Below are 17,078 nucleotides of genomic sequence, written 5' to 3'. Positions count from 1 at the left end.
GGCCTAAGTAAGTTCTTCAATAAAATAGAGTCACTAGGCCTACAATCTGGTTCACTACGAAGACGCTATAAAACGCTCCTCTAAACAAACATGCAAACAAAAGCATTCATTAATAAGAGAAAAGAGGAGAAAGAACTGACCTTTGCTTGTGAAGAAGGACAGGTGCGACAGCAACCAAGGCACTCGAAGAAGGAAAAAGTTTTCTTTCGAACAGAGGGTGTAGGCAAAAAGTTTTTTTTTTCAGAAAGAAAACAAAGAAAGAGAGAAAAAAGTATTTATAAACTCGTTAAGGGCACAACGGTAAATCGACGCGATCATTTAAGGAGCGCACCGTTACCAATGTAATTGCTACCCCACGTGTGAATACGAAAAACTTTAACAGACGCGACGTTTGATTAGACGTGACTGTTTGAATTTAAAAAAAAAAAGCACGTCGGTTCTGAAAATCACGTCGGTTCCCACTTCACATCGGCTATAAGCCCGAGTTCAAATACTCGAATCCAAATCATTAATTAATGAGATCGGACTCGAGTAGTGGAACTGTTCATACCCTGACCTAACACTAAGGTCCAAGTTCAAATAAGATAAAAAGGCCTAATCCATAGATTGGCCTTCCCTCACAACCGACCTCCTCAGAAGAGGTCGGATTCGATGCAAGCTCCACTCCAAAGAAGTCAGGCTTGATAGATAGCTGGCAAATACCACTTATTTGAATAAGTAACTGCCCCTAAAATCTCTCAACCCACTTCCAGGAGCCATATCTCAACTTCCCTAAGATAAAGGGACGGTTATCCTCAAAAGATGGAACTACTCCAACGATGGTTATTGGTTCACCACTATAAATACACTGACACCCCTCAGGTATTTCTAAGTTCAAATACTCTCTAAACCTGCTTAGACTCTTGCTAACTTAAGCATCGAAGTGTCTTTGCAGGTACCACCCCCCATTCCTTCACACACGCTAGTCGGACGGAGGCTCCCTGACGCAGACCTAGTCAGAGACTTCCTCCCTCAGCCAACCCCACGAGTCCAGTCCACTAATCTCCGATAACCCATCGTAACATTAGTATTTGCTGTTTTATTGTGTATGATATGGTAGGTAAACATAAAAAATAAATATAAAATGTGTGTCAATGTATATTTTATTTTTATTTTTTTATTTTTTTACTCCTATTAGCCTCCTCCTTTATTGGAGTCAAGAACTTGTTAATTTGTTATAACTAACTATAAAAATAGTAAGAAGCTATATAAAAATAAAATTACATGTGAAAAAATAAAACTAAAACTGAGATTTCATACTACACACAATTAAATACAAATTTCATAATAAAAATAGAGTGGTAAAATGATAAAAAGAAAATAACTAGAAGAAATATATGCAGTAAGTAGTTTGTTTTAAAAATTGTGATGTAGGGTCAATATTTTCAACAGATCAATCATTACGTGAAAATGGTAGTGGAAGGACAGTGCTTTTAAGAAATGAAACCTTGCGTGAAAATGGTAGTGGAGGGCCAGTATTTCCAGTAAAAATAGAAAATATTTTCATAGAGCCAACAATAAAAATAGATTTTTTTATTTTAAAGTCAATTTTTTTAAGAAAGTGGTCGAATAACTTATTGAAAATCATTTCTACTTTTTCAAAAAATTGTGAATTAACTTTTCGAAAAGTTAAAAATTTCTTTTAAAATATTATGACTTTTCATAATTTAAAAATAAAAAAAAACATTTATTTTTTCCCAAATGTACTCTATATACAGCTACTTGCATTGCAAAATAAATGTCACTTTAAAGAATGTCTTTCTTTATTATGTGAGGGTGATGGCGATGGTGCCTCATTAATGATCTCTAATTTACTAAAATATATAGGTAATTAATTAATATTTAATAAAATTTAAATATTTTTTTATTTTTAAAAATAATTTAGATATCAAAATAAAAAACATCGTAGAATTTACTTTTTTAGTCTTAATATTTTGGATTTACATTTATAAAAATGCAATAATATATATATATATATATATATATATATATATATATCATTTTAAACAGATCTATTATTTATTCAAATATATTGCATATTTTTTCTAATTTTCAATAAAATAAAACAGGGTAATGTTTTACACTATTCAAGAATCACGTTATAACATTATACATGTGACATGTCTATCATTTTCAAGATAATTATTATCCATGGTTAAATTAAAGATTCAATTCAACTAGGTATTTTTTAAAAATAGTATAATATTCAGTTTTTTATTACAATAATTTAAAAAAAATAAAATAAACACATTTAAATAGATATAATATCTTTTTAAAATTGAATATACATCTAAAGTACAAATTAAATAAAACTAAAATTTAAAATTTTTCTTTCAGTTTTATTATTTTAATTATTAACATATTATCATTTAAATATACTTCCAAAAATATAAATTCAGTCACATTGAAGATTTTAATTCATTCGTGTAATTACTCGTCCGAGCCGCCATCTTTCTCGGTGTCGCCGCGTCATCTCCAGCACTGTTCTTCCGCTTCGCCGTTCCTCTGCAATGCCGTCGTCCGCCTCGCTCGTCCTTGACATCGCCTTCCTCTTTGTCGCTCAGTCCGTAGCCTTGCTTCGTCCTACTCCTCGTCGCGTTAGTCCTCATCAGCGTCGTTAATCCTTCTTCGGACCTCAGGTATTTTGGATGTGTTTAAGAGAAAGTGATTCATAGTTAATAGTATGTATCTGTTTAGTTATTCAATTACATTGATTTTGCATGTCATGTACAGCATCCTAATTTGCATTGGAGAATGATTTAGGCAAAAGAACAACTTAAAGAATCACAATTCTCAAATTGTTAACACTGTTATATCTGTAATTACGGTCACTGCAAGAGTTTAAATTTTTTATTTACGATTTTGAATGTGTTTTAGAAATATTTTGTGTATCACTTCATAATTTTAGATGTGTTACAATTATTTTTTAATGTTTAAATTTAAATTTTAGATTTATGATTTTGGATGTGTTTTAAAAATATTTTCTATATAAGTTAATAATTTAAGATGTGTTACAATTGAAAAAGAAATTATGGCCCCTATAAAAAAGAAGTGAAGAATGAGATAGAGGAATAGAAAAAAAATCGTGTTACAGAAAAAAAAAAGAACGTAAAAGAAGGAAATAATAACTAACTATAAAATGGATATTGTTCATACCCTGACCCAATGATAAGGCTCAGGACCCAACGAAAGGCCCAATCCAAAGGATTGAGCCTCGCCCTATACCGACCTTCTCCCTACAAAGTCGGTTCTCACCACGACTTACCCCAAAGAAGTCGGGGATGAAGATTAGCTGGCCGATAAACACTCATTCAAATGAGTAACTGCCCCTAAAATCTCTCTACCCACTTCCATAAGCCATATCGTAACCTCCCTAAGATAAAGGGACGGTTATACACACTAAAAAGTGGAACTACTTCAACGGTGGTTATTGGTTCACCACTATAAATACACTGACATCCCTCAGGTATCTCTAAGTCCCAATACTCTCTAGACCTGCTTGCACCCTTGCTGACTTAAGCGTCGGAGTGTCTTTGCAGGTACCACCCCCATTCACTCGTACTCACAAGTCGGACGAAAGCCCAAGAAGCACGATTCTCTTCGGAGGTTTCTCTCCACTAACGATTGGGCCAACCTAACGAGTCAAGCCCATTACCTCTGGTTACCCAACGTAACATTGGCGCCGTTGCCGGGGAACTGAGAGATCAACCAGTAATGGCGGACAACTCACCAAAAGATGGACATACAGCGTCTGATTCCGAGCAAGAAAATCCAGATACCAGAAACAATGACGCAGACCTGACACTTCATCAAGGAACCAGTGACCAGCATAAAGAAGGCACCTCTGGGCTCAAAAACCCAAAGGCAAATTCCTCGAAAGGACGAGAGCCCGGAAAGAAAGGGCCACCCCATGCAACCGAGCTAATGGGGCTGGTCCACGGCCACCAAGGTCGTCTGGAGCAACAGGAACTAGAACTAGAATGACAACGAGAGGCAGAGCGAAACCTCAGGGAGGAAATAGAACGACGAAAAGAGTTGGAAGAAAAACTCACAAAGCTTGAATCCTCCCTTAAAGGCCAAAACTCCCGCGGCAACCGAGAAGAGTCGCCCTTGGGAGGAGAGGACCCGTTCAGCGAGGACATAATGAGGGCAAAGGTTCCAAGAAACTTCAAAAGCCCTGATATAAACCTCTATGACGGAACCACAGACCCAAAGCATCATTTAAGCAATTTCAAAAGTCGGATGTATCTGGCTGATGCTTCTGATGCAACACGTTGCAAGGCTTTTCTGACCACCCTGTCAAAAGTGGCGATAAAGTGGTTCGATAGCCTCCCCCCAAGGTCGATTACCAGCTTTGAGGACCTCTTAAGAAAATTTTTTATGCGATTCTCCATCCAGAAGGATAAAGTAAAACACGCACCGAGCCTCTTGGGAGTTAAACAGGAGGTCGGGGAACCTCTGCGTGATTACATGGAAAGGTTCAACAAAGCGTGTTTGGAAATTCAAGATCTGCCCACAGAGGCAGTTATCATGGGATTAGTAAATGGACTTAGGGAAGGACCCTTCTCACAGTCCATATTATAAAGGCACCCGACCTCTTTGAGTTATGTATAGGAGAGAGCGAAAAAGTACATCAACATGGAGGAAAATGCCAGACTGAGAGAGTCGAGTTGGCGACTTGGGCACCCTCCCTCGATAAAAGAGAGGGAGAGGGAGCCCAAGAAGAAAGAAGACCTCGGTCTCGACAGACCTAGGAAATATCACTCTTATACTCCTCTAAAGGTTTCTATAATGGACGTATACAGAGAAATTTGCAATACTGAAAGGCTGCCGCCTCCCAGGCCCATTAAAAATAAAAAAAGGAGGGAGTCGCAACGATTACTGCGAGTACCATAAAATATATGGTCACTCAACAAACGACTGTTACGACCTCAAAAATGTGATAGAAAAGCTGGCCAGAGAAGGCCAACTTGACATATATCTCATGAAAAGGTCGGACAATCCTGGGAAGAGAAAGCGAGATGACGCGGATAGAAGAGACCCACCACCGCAGACTCCGGAGAGACATATACATATGATCTCAGGTGGATTCGCGGGAGGGGGACTAACCAAGTCCTCTCGCAAGAGACACCTCAAGCGAGTCTACCAGGTCGGGAGCGAATTGCCCGACCTTCCCACCATCTCATTTACAAAGGAGGATGGGCAAGGAGTAATCCCTGGACACGACGATCCAGTGGTGATAACCATGATCCTAGCCAATGCCCATCTCCACAGAACTCTAGTAGATCAAGGAAGCTCGGCGGACATCCTTTTCCTGGACACGACGATCCAGTGGTGATAACCATGATCATAGCCAATGCCCATCTCCATAGAACTCTAGTAGATCAAGGAAGCTCGGCGGACATCCTTTTCAAACCCGCATTTGACAAGCTAGGGTTGGATGAGAGGGAGCTAAGAGCCTACCCCGACACCTTATACGGGTTAGGCGACACGCCACTAAAGCCACTGGGATTCTTACCCCTTTATACTACCTTTGGAAAGGGGGAAAAATCCAAAACTCTGAGTATAGACTTCATAGTCATTGACATGGGGTCAGCATATAATGCCTTAATTGGAAGAGCTACCCTAAATCGACTCGGAGCGGTGGTATCCACCCCCCATCTCTGCATGAAATTTCCGACAACAGCGGGATAGCAACGGTGCGGGGAGACCAGAAATTGGCAAGAAAGTGCTACAATGAAAGCCTGAACCTGAGGGGAAAAGGCAAAGAGGTTCACACCATAGAGCTCGGCGGTGCAAGGGCCAAAGAAGAGTTGCGACCACAGCCAGGAAGAAAAATTGAGGAAATACAGGTCGGCAAAGAGGAGGGGAAAAATACCAACATAGGAGCCAACCTAGGGGAAACCCTGAAGCAAGGGTTGACTAAGCTCCTAAGAGGCAATTCTGACCTCTTTGCCTGGAAAGCCCCCGACATGCCTGGGATAGATCCCGAGCTTATGTCCCACAAGCTCTCGGTGTATCCAGGATCTCGACCTGTACAACAGCGAAGGCGCAAGCTCGGCCCGGAACGAGCCCTAGTGGTGGAGGAGCAAGTACAGGCACTCCTAGAAGCTGGCTTCATCAGAGAAGTTAAATATCCAACATGGCTAGCAAATGTAGTGCTAGTTAAGAAGCAAAACGGCTAATGGAGGATGTGCGTCGACTACACCGGCTTAAATAAGGCGTGTCCCAAGGACCCTTATCCACTCCCAAGTATTGATACTCTAGTAAACTCTAGCTCGGGGTATCAATACTTGTCGTTCATGGATGCCTACTCGGGATATAATCAAATCCCTATGTATGAGCCAGACCAAGAGAAAACATCGTTCATCACGCCCCGACCAAATTTCTGCTACGTGGTCATGCCATTTGAATTAAAAAATGCAGGGGCCACATACCAAAGGCTGATGAACAAGGTGTTCGCCCCTCACCTCGGGAGCTTAATGGAAGTCTACGTAGACGACATGCTAGTAAAAACTAAGGAAGAAGCTGATCTCTTGACAGACCTCTCGCAAGTCTTCGACACCATAAGGTTACACGGGATGAGGCTAAATCCCACAAAGTGTACCTTCGTAGTGGAGGCCGAAAAATTCCTAGGGTTTATGCTGACACAAAGAGGGATTGAAGCAAATCCCGATAAGTGTCAAGCTATACTGGAAATGAAGAGCCCCCGACTTGCTTAAGGGAGGTTCAACAACTAAATGGCCGACTTGCAACCCTCTCCAGGTTCTTGGCAGGATCAGCATTAAAATCCCTTCCACTATTCTCTTTATTAAGAAAGGGATGCCAGTTTGAATGGACTCCAGAATGCGAAGGAGCGTTCCAGGAGTTCAAAAGGTTCTTGAGCCAACCTCCAATCCTAACTCGACCTCTTGTTGGGGAAGATCTCGTCCTATATCTGTCCGTAGTAGACAAAGCTGTCGCATCAGCCCTGATAAGGGAGGACGAGGTCGGACAACATCCAGTGTACTTCATCAGCAAAGTTCTACAAGGCCCCGAACTAAGGTACCACAAACTGGAGAAATTTGCTTACTCCTTAGTAATAGCCTCACGGAGGCTACGGCCTTACTTTCAAGCTCATACGATAAGAGTCCGAACGAACCAACCCATGAAGCAAATCCTCCAAAAGACGGATGTTGCAGGGAGAATGGTTCAATGGGCAATAGAGCTCTCCGAGTTCGACTTGAAGTATGAAACTCGGACATCAATCAAAGCCCAATGCCTCACCGACTTCATAGCAGAATACGCGGGAGATCAAGAGGAAAAGCCAACTGCATGGGAACTCTATGTAGATGGATCCTCAAACAAGACAAGAAGCGGTGCAGGCATAATACTGGCTGACGAAAGGGGAACCCAAATAGAGGTATCCCTCAAATTTGAATTCCCAGCTTCAAATAATTAGGCAGAATATGAAGCCCTGATTGCAGGATTGAAGCTGACAGAAGAAGTCGGTGCAACAAAAGTGATGATATACAATGACTCTCAAGTGGTGACCTCCCAGATAAATGGAGAGTATCAGGCTAAAGACCCGAACATGAAAAGATACTTGGAAAGAACTCTGGAGTACCTCAGGCACTTTGCGGAAACCGAGGTTAAGCACATAACCCGGGATCTCAATAGCAGAGCAGACGCCCTCTCCAAGTTAGCAAGTACCAAGCCAGGAGGGAATAATAGAAGCTTGATCCAGGAAACTCTCCAAGAACCCTCTGTGGTAAAAGTAGAGGACAAACGAGATGTCCTTGAAGTAACTGGGCTAAACCTCGGATGGATGAATCCCTTGGTCGAATACCTAAAATTCGACATCCTCCCCAAAGAGGAAAAAAAGATTAAGAAAATCCGGAGGGAAGCACAACATTACACTCTGGTGAAAAATATCCTTTATAAAAGAGGAATATCAACGCCATTGTTGAAGTGCGTACCGACCTTAAGGACCACTGAAGTACTAGAGGAGGTTCATAATGGGATCTGCGGAAACCATCTCGGAGCCAGGTCGCTAGCTAGGAAAGTAATCCGAGCTGGATTCTACTGGCCGACCTTGCAGAAAGATGCCACAGAATTTGTGAAAAAGTGCCAACTATGCCAAATGCATGCAAATTTCCACATGGCTCCCCCCGAGGAGCTCATTAGTATAACTTCTCCATGGCCCTTCGCAAAGTGGGCAATGGATTTGTTAGGTCCTTTTCCCCAGGCGCCAGGACAAGTCAAATACTTAATCGTGGGAATAGATTACTTCACAAAGTGGATAGAAGCTGAACCATTAGCCACCATCACAACCAAAAGAAGTCGGAGGTTCCTCTACAAAAATATCATCACAAGGTATGGAATACCTTATTCCATTACTACAGATAACAGAACCCAGTTCACCGACTCCACCTTTAGAAACCTAGTGGCCAGTATGAAGATCAAACACCAGTTCACCTCGGTGGAACATCCCCAAGCAAATGGACAAGCCGAGGCAACCAATAAAGTCATATTGGCAGGGCTAAAGAAAAGACTACAAGATGCAAAAGGAGCCTGGACAGAGGAGCTCCCCCAAGTGTTGTGGGCTTACCGGACGACACCACAATCTGCCACTAGAGAAATGCCCTTCCGACTTGTCTATGATGTAGAAGCTATGATACCAGTGGAAATCAGTGAACAAAGCACAAGGGTGATCCTCCATGATGAAATCGGGAACATACAGGGGCACAAAGAGGAACTTGATTTACTCCCCGAAGTCCGAGAGCAAGCCCAGATAAGAGAAGCAGCATTGAAACAAAGGATGACTATCAGGTACAACATAAAAGTCATTCGAAGGAGTTTCGCCGCAGACGACTTGGTCTTAATCAGAAATGACATAGGAGTCAACAAGTCTGGGGAAGGAAAGCTCGCCGCTAATTGGAAGGGACCATACAAGATTAGGGAAGTCCTAGGAAAAGGCTATTATAAGGTGACCGACCTAAACGGCACCGAGTTACCAAGGTCGTGGCATGCTTGTAACATGAAAAGGTACTATAGTTAAATGCGAACTCTACTCCCTGATGTACTCTTTTCCCAACTTCACGATTTTTTCCCAAAAATCAAAGGATTTTTTCTGAAGAAGGGTTTTTAACGAGGCATCACGGTAGGGACTAAGGGGGAATAGATTATTAAAAACCCTTAGTAGCAGTAAGGTACCTTACAATATCTCTTATAAATTCCTCCTCGTCTGTTTTTCTTTCTACGAAACGCGCTGACTTAAGCTCGACAAAGCGTGAAAATCCCATGAACCGACCTAGATGGTCGTCAGGATAAACGACGAGGTACAAGTCGGTGTAAAGAGGTTATAAAAGTTGATCGTGAGAAACTCGGAGACACTCCGACTCATAAGTCGAGATGAAAAATCGAGTAGGAGAAAAAACGCATCGCAAAAATAACCTAAGTCATAGGAACTCAATGAATCAAAAAATTGAGTATAAGGAATACCAAAAAGAGATCAAAAAATCTATTAAAAAGCGAAAGCTAAAGGTTGTCCTAAGCCCTTAAAACAAAAAGGCTCAAAAGGGACAGACAGCCTAGAAAAAGGTTTTCAAAAGATCAAAGGTGTTTTTCAAAAACGCCAAAATCAGAAAAGCATGCACACCAAAAGGTAACTAAAACCCTTATCCAAAAAAGGGTATTTTTTGTTAAACTTAAACCCTTATCCAAAAAGGGTATTTCTAAGTATTTTTTGTTTACGGCCTTAAGAGGCCAAGGAAAATGTCAACTAAGTCACCACTACAAACATAAAAAAAAAAGAGAGTTTGAAAAAGAGGGGACCCACAGGCCGGGCCCCCATATAGCCAACAATTTTTTTAGAGAACATCACCACCAGAGTCGGGAAGAGTAGTCGGAGCGCCATCAGGACCAGGGAAAGAAGTGTCCATAGGAGACGGAGAGGAGGTTCTGTGAGACCTTGAGGAACTCGGAGCATCCTTTGGACGAGGAGGGGACTCAATGATTCTCTACCCTCGAGTCTTCAAATCTGACTCAGAGACAACCTCGGGAGCAGGAGGGGAAACTATGGCACCATCAATGACGACCTTGTCAGGATCCAAAGGAGAGAGATCCAGGTCGAGAGCAAGGACTCCGACCTGCTCCTTAAAAATCCTCCAGGCCTCCTCGGCTCCTTCAGCAACAGAGTCCTCCAACTCAGCGTAAGCATTCCAAGAATTCAACAAGTCCTTCCTCACCCCCACGAGGTCCTCGAACAAGCTCGAATAACTCTCCTGCGCCTTCTTCCTCAAGCCCTCCTCCATATTGCATTGGGCTTGTAACTTGCTCTCCTTCTCCCGAAGGCCATCCCTCTCCTCCTTCAACTTAGCAACCTCCTCCTTCAACTCCTCCTCATGTTTCTGATATATGAGAAGCCTTTCCTCCAACTCTTCAACCCTCGAGGTTGAACCCAAAGAACTAAGAGGAGTCTTCTCAAAAATATCAAGAAATTTGGTGCACACCGCCGCTGCCCTGATATTCTCCTGAGCCAGAATAGTGAGGTGGTTCCGGATAGAAACATCATCCATACCTATACGGGTATGGGGATAGATGTATTTTCGGATAAATGCAGGAGCATCCACCTTAGCCTCACCTTCAAAAGAAGAGCTAGACTCTAAAGTCTTACGCTTCTTCTTCTCTGACTCGGGAGAAGGTCGGGAGGGGGAGGGGGCAGCTGAGAAGAAGCCGAGGAGGAAATGACGATGGGTTGAGAAGGAGTCTCCAAACTTCGGGAAGAAGGGGGAGGAGAAGGAAGAGGAGAGCTAGCTACCCTGGCGCCGCCAGCCCTGGCACGGGACCTCGCCTTGGCCTCCTGGACTCTCTGGTAAGATTCACTGGAATTCTTCTTCGCCATCTCTGTAAAAAAACAATTAGTAGCCAAAAAAGTCAGACAAGTCGACAAAAACAAGTCGCAAGTCAGAAACAAAGAAGAAAAATAAAAGCTACGTAGTTGTGTCTGGACAAAGGTCGGCGACCCTTAGAGAAATTTTTTGGTATCCAGATATGGGACCCTCCCCCACACTTCTGGGAGGAACCCCACAATGGCTGCCTCCACTTCATCTAGATCGTCCAAACCATATTTCTCACAGGGGGAGGACTCTAGCCAGTACAGAGGAAAGCGAAGGGAAGAACTCTCGTCTAAGAAGAAGGGGTGGTGACCCTCTACGCCTTGAACTTTGAAAAAATATTTTTTGAAGTCATGGAAGGATTCATCAAAAAGGGTGAAAACTCTCCGACCTTGTATAGCTCGGAAAGACACCCATTGTTGCTTGTTATTTTGCCCACTGAAGGGCTTGGTCATGTGGAAAAGATAAAAGAAAATCCTCAAGGAAGTCGGAAAGTCTAAAGCATGGCTGATAAACTGGTAGATTTTCAGAAAACCCCAAGAGTTGGGGTGAAGTTGGGTAGGAGCAACTCGGCAGTGACGTAAGACAGCCATTTCAAAATCAGAAAATGGAAGAAAAACACCCAAACGTGTAACCATGCTCTCATACATGTAGAAAAAATGAGAGACCACCTCAGTGTCCCTCCCAAAACAAACCCGGTCTTCCGGACCCGGGACCACCAATTCATACTTTGGCTCATCCTCCTTGGAAGTACAAATTCGGTGATGAGTGCGAAGGTTGGTGAAAAATTTGGTATCGACCAAAGGTTCCTCCCCTAAGACCGTGACATCGACCCATTGAGTAAGAACTTCTACAGAAGACATTCTTTCCTAAGGTATGATGAAAACCTACAAAGGGAAAAGAAAAAGAATAAAAAACGAGAGTTCCTAAGGGGGCATGGAATTAAACAGAAGCCTACAACGTCACCTTCTCTCCCTCTAAATAATAAAAGGCATGCAAACAAAAGCACTTAGTAAAAGAGAAGGGGAGAAAGAACGAACCTTTGTCCAGAAAAAGGTAGAGGAAGATGAAAACCTTCAAACAAGAATTTCCCACGAACAGATGAGAAGCAAATTTGAAAAATCGCAGAAACGAAACAACGACAGAAAGGGAAAGTATTTATAAACACGTTAGGGGCATAATGGTAAAAACAGAAGTGATCATTAATGAGTGCACTGTTACCAAGGTAATCAATCCCTACGCGAACCTCTAACGGACGCGACGTTTGATTAGACGTAACTGTGAAAATCAAAAGTCACGGAAAGTCACGTCGAATCACGTCGGTTCCCTCACAAGTCGGCTACGACCCCGAGTAAAATATTCGAACCCAAGTCTTAAAAGAAATTGGGCTCGAGTAGGGGCACTGTTCATACCCTGACCCAATGATAAGGCCCAAGACCCAACGAAAGGCCCAATCCAAAGAATTGAGCCTCACCCTATACCGACCTTCTCCCTACAAGTCGGTTCTCACCACGACTTACCCCAAATAAGTCGGGGACGAAGATTAGCTGGCCGATAAACACTCATTCAAATGAGTAACTGCCCCTAAAATCTCTCTATCTACTTCCAGAAGCCATATCGTAACCTCCCTAAGATAAAGGGACGGTTATACACCCTAAAAAGTGAAACTACTCCAACGGTGGTTATTAGTTCACCACTATAAATACACTGACATCCCTCAGGTATCTCTAAGTCCCAATACTCTCTAGACCTGCTTGCACCCTTGCTGACTTAAGCGTCGGAGTGTCTTTGCAGGTACCATTCCCATTCAGTCGTACTCACAAGTCGGACGGAAGCCCAAGAAGCATGATTCTCTTCGAAGGTTTCTCTCCACTAACGATTGGGCCAACTTAACGAGTTAAGTCCATTACCTCCGATTACCCAACGTAACAGATATAAAGTTAGAAAAATTTTAGTTTTTAAAATTTAAATTTTTTTAATTATAAATGTGTATTAAAGATGGACTAAAATCTAAATTTTGTTGTACAAGTAAATTTTTCTTAAAGTTTTCATGGTAGAAAATTGGATATCATCACTCGCTCCTTATCATAAGAAAGCTAAGTAATCAAATACAAATATGGCTAATATCAGTTGTTGAAGTAATATATATTTAATTTACTGCAACTTTAACAATCTTAATTTTATCTTGTTCATATATAATACGATTGTGGTTGATCAATAAAAAGAAAAAGAATTTGACGAAAATTATGTTCGAAATATAAAAACCAACTCATGTCGATGATACTTAATTGAATTATTTATATCAGGAATGATCATAGAATCACTCCATGTGAGTATGGACATAACATGTAGTGATCCATGCATATCCACAAAATAAACTAACATCCTATTATTCCTATGTATTAAAACCTCATGTGATCATAATGTTCTATAAATGATATATGGAGGAGCAAAGCATGAGTTCTATTTTCTTTTTAAATAAAAATTAATGTGGGTTTGGCACCAGTCAAGAACTCATATTCAAGCCTAGAGGGATGGAAATAAAAAGTTTATAATAAGATATACATATATCAAGAACAGAAATAAAATATGAAAGAACCTAAAAAAAGGTAATACCTTAGCTTAGCTTAATTAATCTCATTGAATCACATGCAAATAACAAAAAAAGTATTAGAAGTTGTAGATTTTGATAGATAACAAGAAAATTGAGCCAGTCTGCATACAAAATTTGGGTTTAAATTACAGACCCATAATAAAGTTAAATATCGGTGAATATATATAAGCATAGAATAGGATAATAGGATATTATATGAGCTGAGATATGATATATCATATCAGCATGCATGCATGATCATCGATCATCAATCAGTAGCAGACAAAACTCCTCCTATTTGGCCTTTACCTTAATCCACTTGTCACCATAATACCATAATTAAAAAGAAGAAAAAGACAATGAGAAAGATTACAAGAAAAATTAGAAAATTAATTAAAAGGTTAGGTAGCTAATAATAGGCTAGGGTGTGGTGTTTTGTGTTGTGTTGTGTTGAGTCCCTCTCTTTTTCCCTCAAAGGCTTCCACTCATTCATTCATTCATTCCACATTGTGAAGACACCACCGCCGTTTGAACCGTGCATGGTGTCTGCTGCCGGCGACCAGCCGCCGTATCCCGCGGAAGGCATGTCATAATCAACCTTCACAAGAGCAAGCTCCTCCGCTGATCCCACTGCTGTGGCATTGCTCGATGAGGAGTTATTATTAGAACCCATTCCAATCCCAAGCATATTATTAGTGTTATGATGATGATGATGGTAACCTCCTCCTCCATTCCCATTGTTATGGTCCATGAATCCCTGAAGGTAGCTGCTGTAAAATTGAGCATTATTATTATTGTATGAAGATGAAGAAGAAGAAGTAGTTTGATGCTGTTGATGATGGAGTTGAAGCTGCCTTTGGAGATAAGAATTAGTATGATGAAACGAAGAAGCAGGATCAGTGTTGTAATGTTGTGATATGTCATGGTTCTGTAACGTTAACAATGGTTGATGATGATGATGATCGAAGTGGTGCTGTGGCATTAAAGGATAAGCAGTTGCTTGCTGCAAAAATCTGGTGGCGGTTGTGGTTGATGAAGAAGATCCGTATGGAAAGGTGGATCCCAATGCTATGATGTCATCTCTATTAGTCTTTCTAGAAGATTCTAGAGCCTGAGCTTCCTTTAAGCGTTTTGCAGCACCTCCTCCAATGGGAAGTGTGTTGCTTTCAAGAATGGCTTTCACATCGTAGCGACTCATGTCGAAGTTTGTAACTGCGTTTAGACCTCTGAACTTTATGGCTGCAATGTCATAAGCTTCTGCAGCTTCTTCTTCGGTACTGAAAGTTCCCAAGTACAGATCTTTGTTTCCGGCCACTCTTCCTATCCTTGCTTGCCATCTTCCATGTTGGTGATGCCTTCATTATTATTAATTAACATTAACAGAATAAACTCGTACATTATTTATTCATACAAGTGATTTGACAGATTTATCAACAAACTGCATTGTACCTTGTGACTCCACGATACATTGATGCTCCCCTTGAGAATCCACTGCTCTTCCTTCTAATGGCTGCTACGAATTCCTGTCTTGTCATGTGCTTCATGTCTTCCAACTCTTTCTCGTAGTTACTCATCTGAATGTAGGGTTATTATTATGGTGGATACTACAATGAAGATGGCATAATTGTCTTCATATGAGTATATTTCTTTTTGACCTTTGGATGATGGATTGTATGGTTAGATTTTGATATTTATAAAAGTGTTGTTTTTGTTTAAAGTGTGGCTAAATAAATAAACCACACTTTTAACCAAAGCATCTTCATGAGAAGATATTTTTGCCATCTTCATTGTAGTATCCACCTATTATTATATATAAACAACAACAACACTTAATAATCTTAATTGGAACAATTTATTTAAATCTTACGGGAAAGTTGGTAGTGGTGGAAGTTCCCCAGTACTTAAGTGCGGCTAAATCATAAGCCCTTGCTGCTTTCTCTTCTTTGTCGTATCCACCTACACTTCACTTTATCATTTCTCTATCTCCGGTAATGAAAAAGAGAGGGAATGAAAATTGAAAACACAAGCAACGAACACACTTACCCAAATACACTGATGATCCATGATGTAATTAAATTAAGCATGACAACATAAAAAAAAGGAAAGAGGTGTTAGCAAGAGACCTAGATATATAGAAGAGAAGCTAATTAATTAATTAATTTAATTACCTTGGCGACCTTTTCTTGATTGACCCTCCCTTCTACAACTATTATCCCATAGATGAGCTTCATACCTTCCAGTCCACCTATGTCTATATATAATATAATAAATAAGTAACTAATTAGAGGCTAGAAATTATTGTTTGAAAGAGATTATTGAATATTGATTATTATGTAGCACCTTGTTACACCACGATAAATAGAAGTTCTCTGACCAAAGGTATCCAAAGCTCTTCTCGGGGCAGCGGCTGAAGCTTCAACGATGGCAGTGGCACAAGTGTTGTCGGAAGTAGTGGAGTCCTTGTTGGCAGTAGCCATGGAGAGTGTGAGTGACTGATGAAGATTACTACTGTTATTGTTGTTACTCTCTTCTTGTTGTTGTTGGTAGTCATAGCTGCTATTATTAGAAAGAACTTGCAGAGGCAAAAGGGTAGTGTTTGCGTTGAACAAGTAATCCGAGTCATCATCCAAGCCTGCAAGATCTGACTCATTCTCAGACTTGTTACTCACACCAAGAAAATCTGCTACCTTCGGAACTTGACTACTGCTGCTGCTCTCATTGTTTATCAGATTCCAATCTGTATTTAGTGCACACAATCATCATGTTTATATATATCATCACCTCACATAAAACAAAACAAAACAAAACAAAACATAGTACCATGATTTTGAAAGGAGTTATCGATGTTGTCATTCACCAATGTTCCCAGAGGTGGTAGTGATGAATGAGTTGGAGAGAGTGGGAATGATAGCCAGTTGTTTGAATTCATTGTTCAAAGATCAGAATAGAAGAATAGTTATAGGGTTAGTGTAAGAAAATAAATAAAACTGGGTAGGGTTTAAAGGAGTATATATAGTGAAGTGATGAGGTTTGAAGTTTCAGGCTTTAATTGTAAGAGAGAAGAGAGAAGAGGAAGGGGTGGTGAAGAGAAAAGGGAAAACATTTAGTGAGCCACACAATATATATTTAAAGTCACCATGGATACATTGCATTACATACATGATCTCTTCCGTTTTCTCTTATTTACATTAAATTTGAATTATTAGAACTATTAATAAATGAATCAAATTGGATGTGACTGTTTTACCCCTTTTGTAGACTCATCCCTTTCCAACACAAGAATACAAACTTATAATCTCCCTATAATCATTATTAAATTATATTATCTACTCTACACGACACTAGCGAGTGTTATATTAGGAGCCTATATTTTTCATTTTCATTCTTCTAACCTACCATTCCATTTGCCAACCTAAGCGGTATTTGATTCTAAGAATGAGATAAAACAGAATAAAAAGAATAAAAATTTTAAAAATAAACACATAAACATTAATATTTTTATATTTTATTTAATAATAAATTAAAATAAATTATAAAAATTTAATTTATTTTTTATATCAAAGATTTAA

General features: G+C 40.4%; 1 protein-coding gene across 1 annotated transcript; it reads right to left on the bottom strand.

The window, feature by feature from the left end:
• Positions 1-13,610: 13,610 nt before the first annotated feature.
• On the bottom strand, positions 13,611-16,609 carry LOC112706641 (AP2-like ethylene-responsive transcription factor PLT1). The gene is made up of 7 exons (XM_025758051.3): positions 16,330-16,609; positions 15,850-16,246; positions 15,678-15,760; positions 15,553-15,561; positions 15,377-15,465; positions 14,959-15,083; positions 13,611-14,864 (listed from the first exon to the last, which is right to left on the bottom strand). Exons 1-7 carry the CDS (start codon positions 16,436-16,438, stop codon positions 14,003-14,005), a joined length of 1,674 nt encoding a protein of 557 aa, XP_025613836.1. The 5' UTR covers positions 16,439-16,609; the 3' UTR covers positions 13,611-14,002.
• Positions 16,610-17,078: the final 469 nt, after the last annotated feature.

The sequence above is a fragment of the Arachis hypogaea genome, chromosome 8 (assembly GCF_003086295.3).
Source record: "Arachis hypogaea cultivar Tifrunner chromosome 8, arahy.Tifrunner.gnm2.J5K5, whole genome shotgun sequence".
Classification (NCBI taxonomy): domain Eukaryota; kingdom Viridiplantae; phylum Streptophyta; class Magnoliopsida; order Fabales; family Fabaceae; genus Arachis; species Arachis hypogaea.
Note: the sequence above shows the minus strand (reverse complement) of the source record. Positions and strands in the feature narration are given on the sequence as shown.

Coding starts and splice junctions, on each gene's coding strand:
- LOC112706641 (XM_025758051.3), bottom strand. CDS start 16,438: ATGAATTCAAACAACTGGCTATCATTCCCACTCTCTCCAACTCATTCA. Junction 16,247..16,329: donor TAACTCCTTTCAAAATCATG/GTACTATGTTTT, acceptor CACTAAATACAG/ATTGGAATCTGATAAACAAT. Junction 15,084..15,376: donor CCACCACTACCAACTTTCCC/GTAAGATTTAAA, acceptor CCCTACATTCAG/ATGAGTAACTACGAGAAAGA.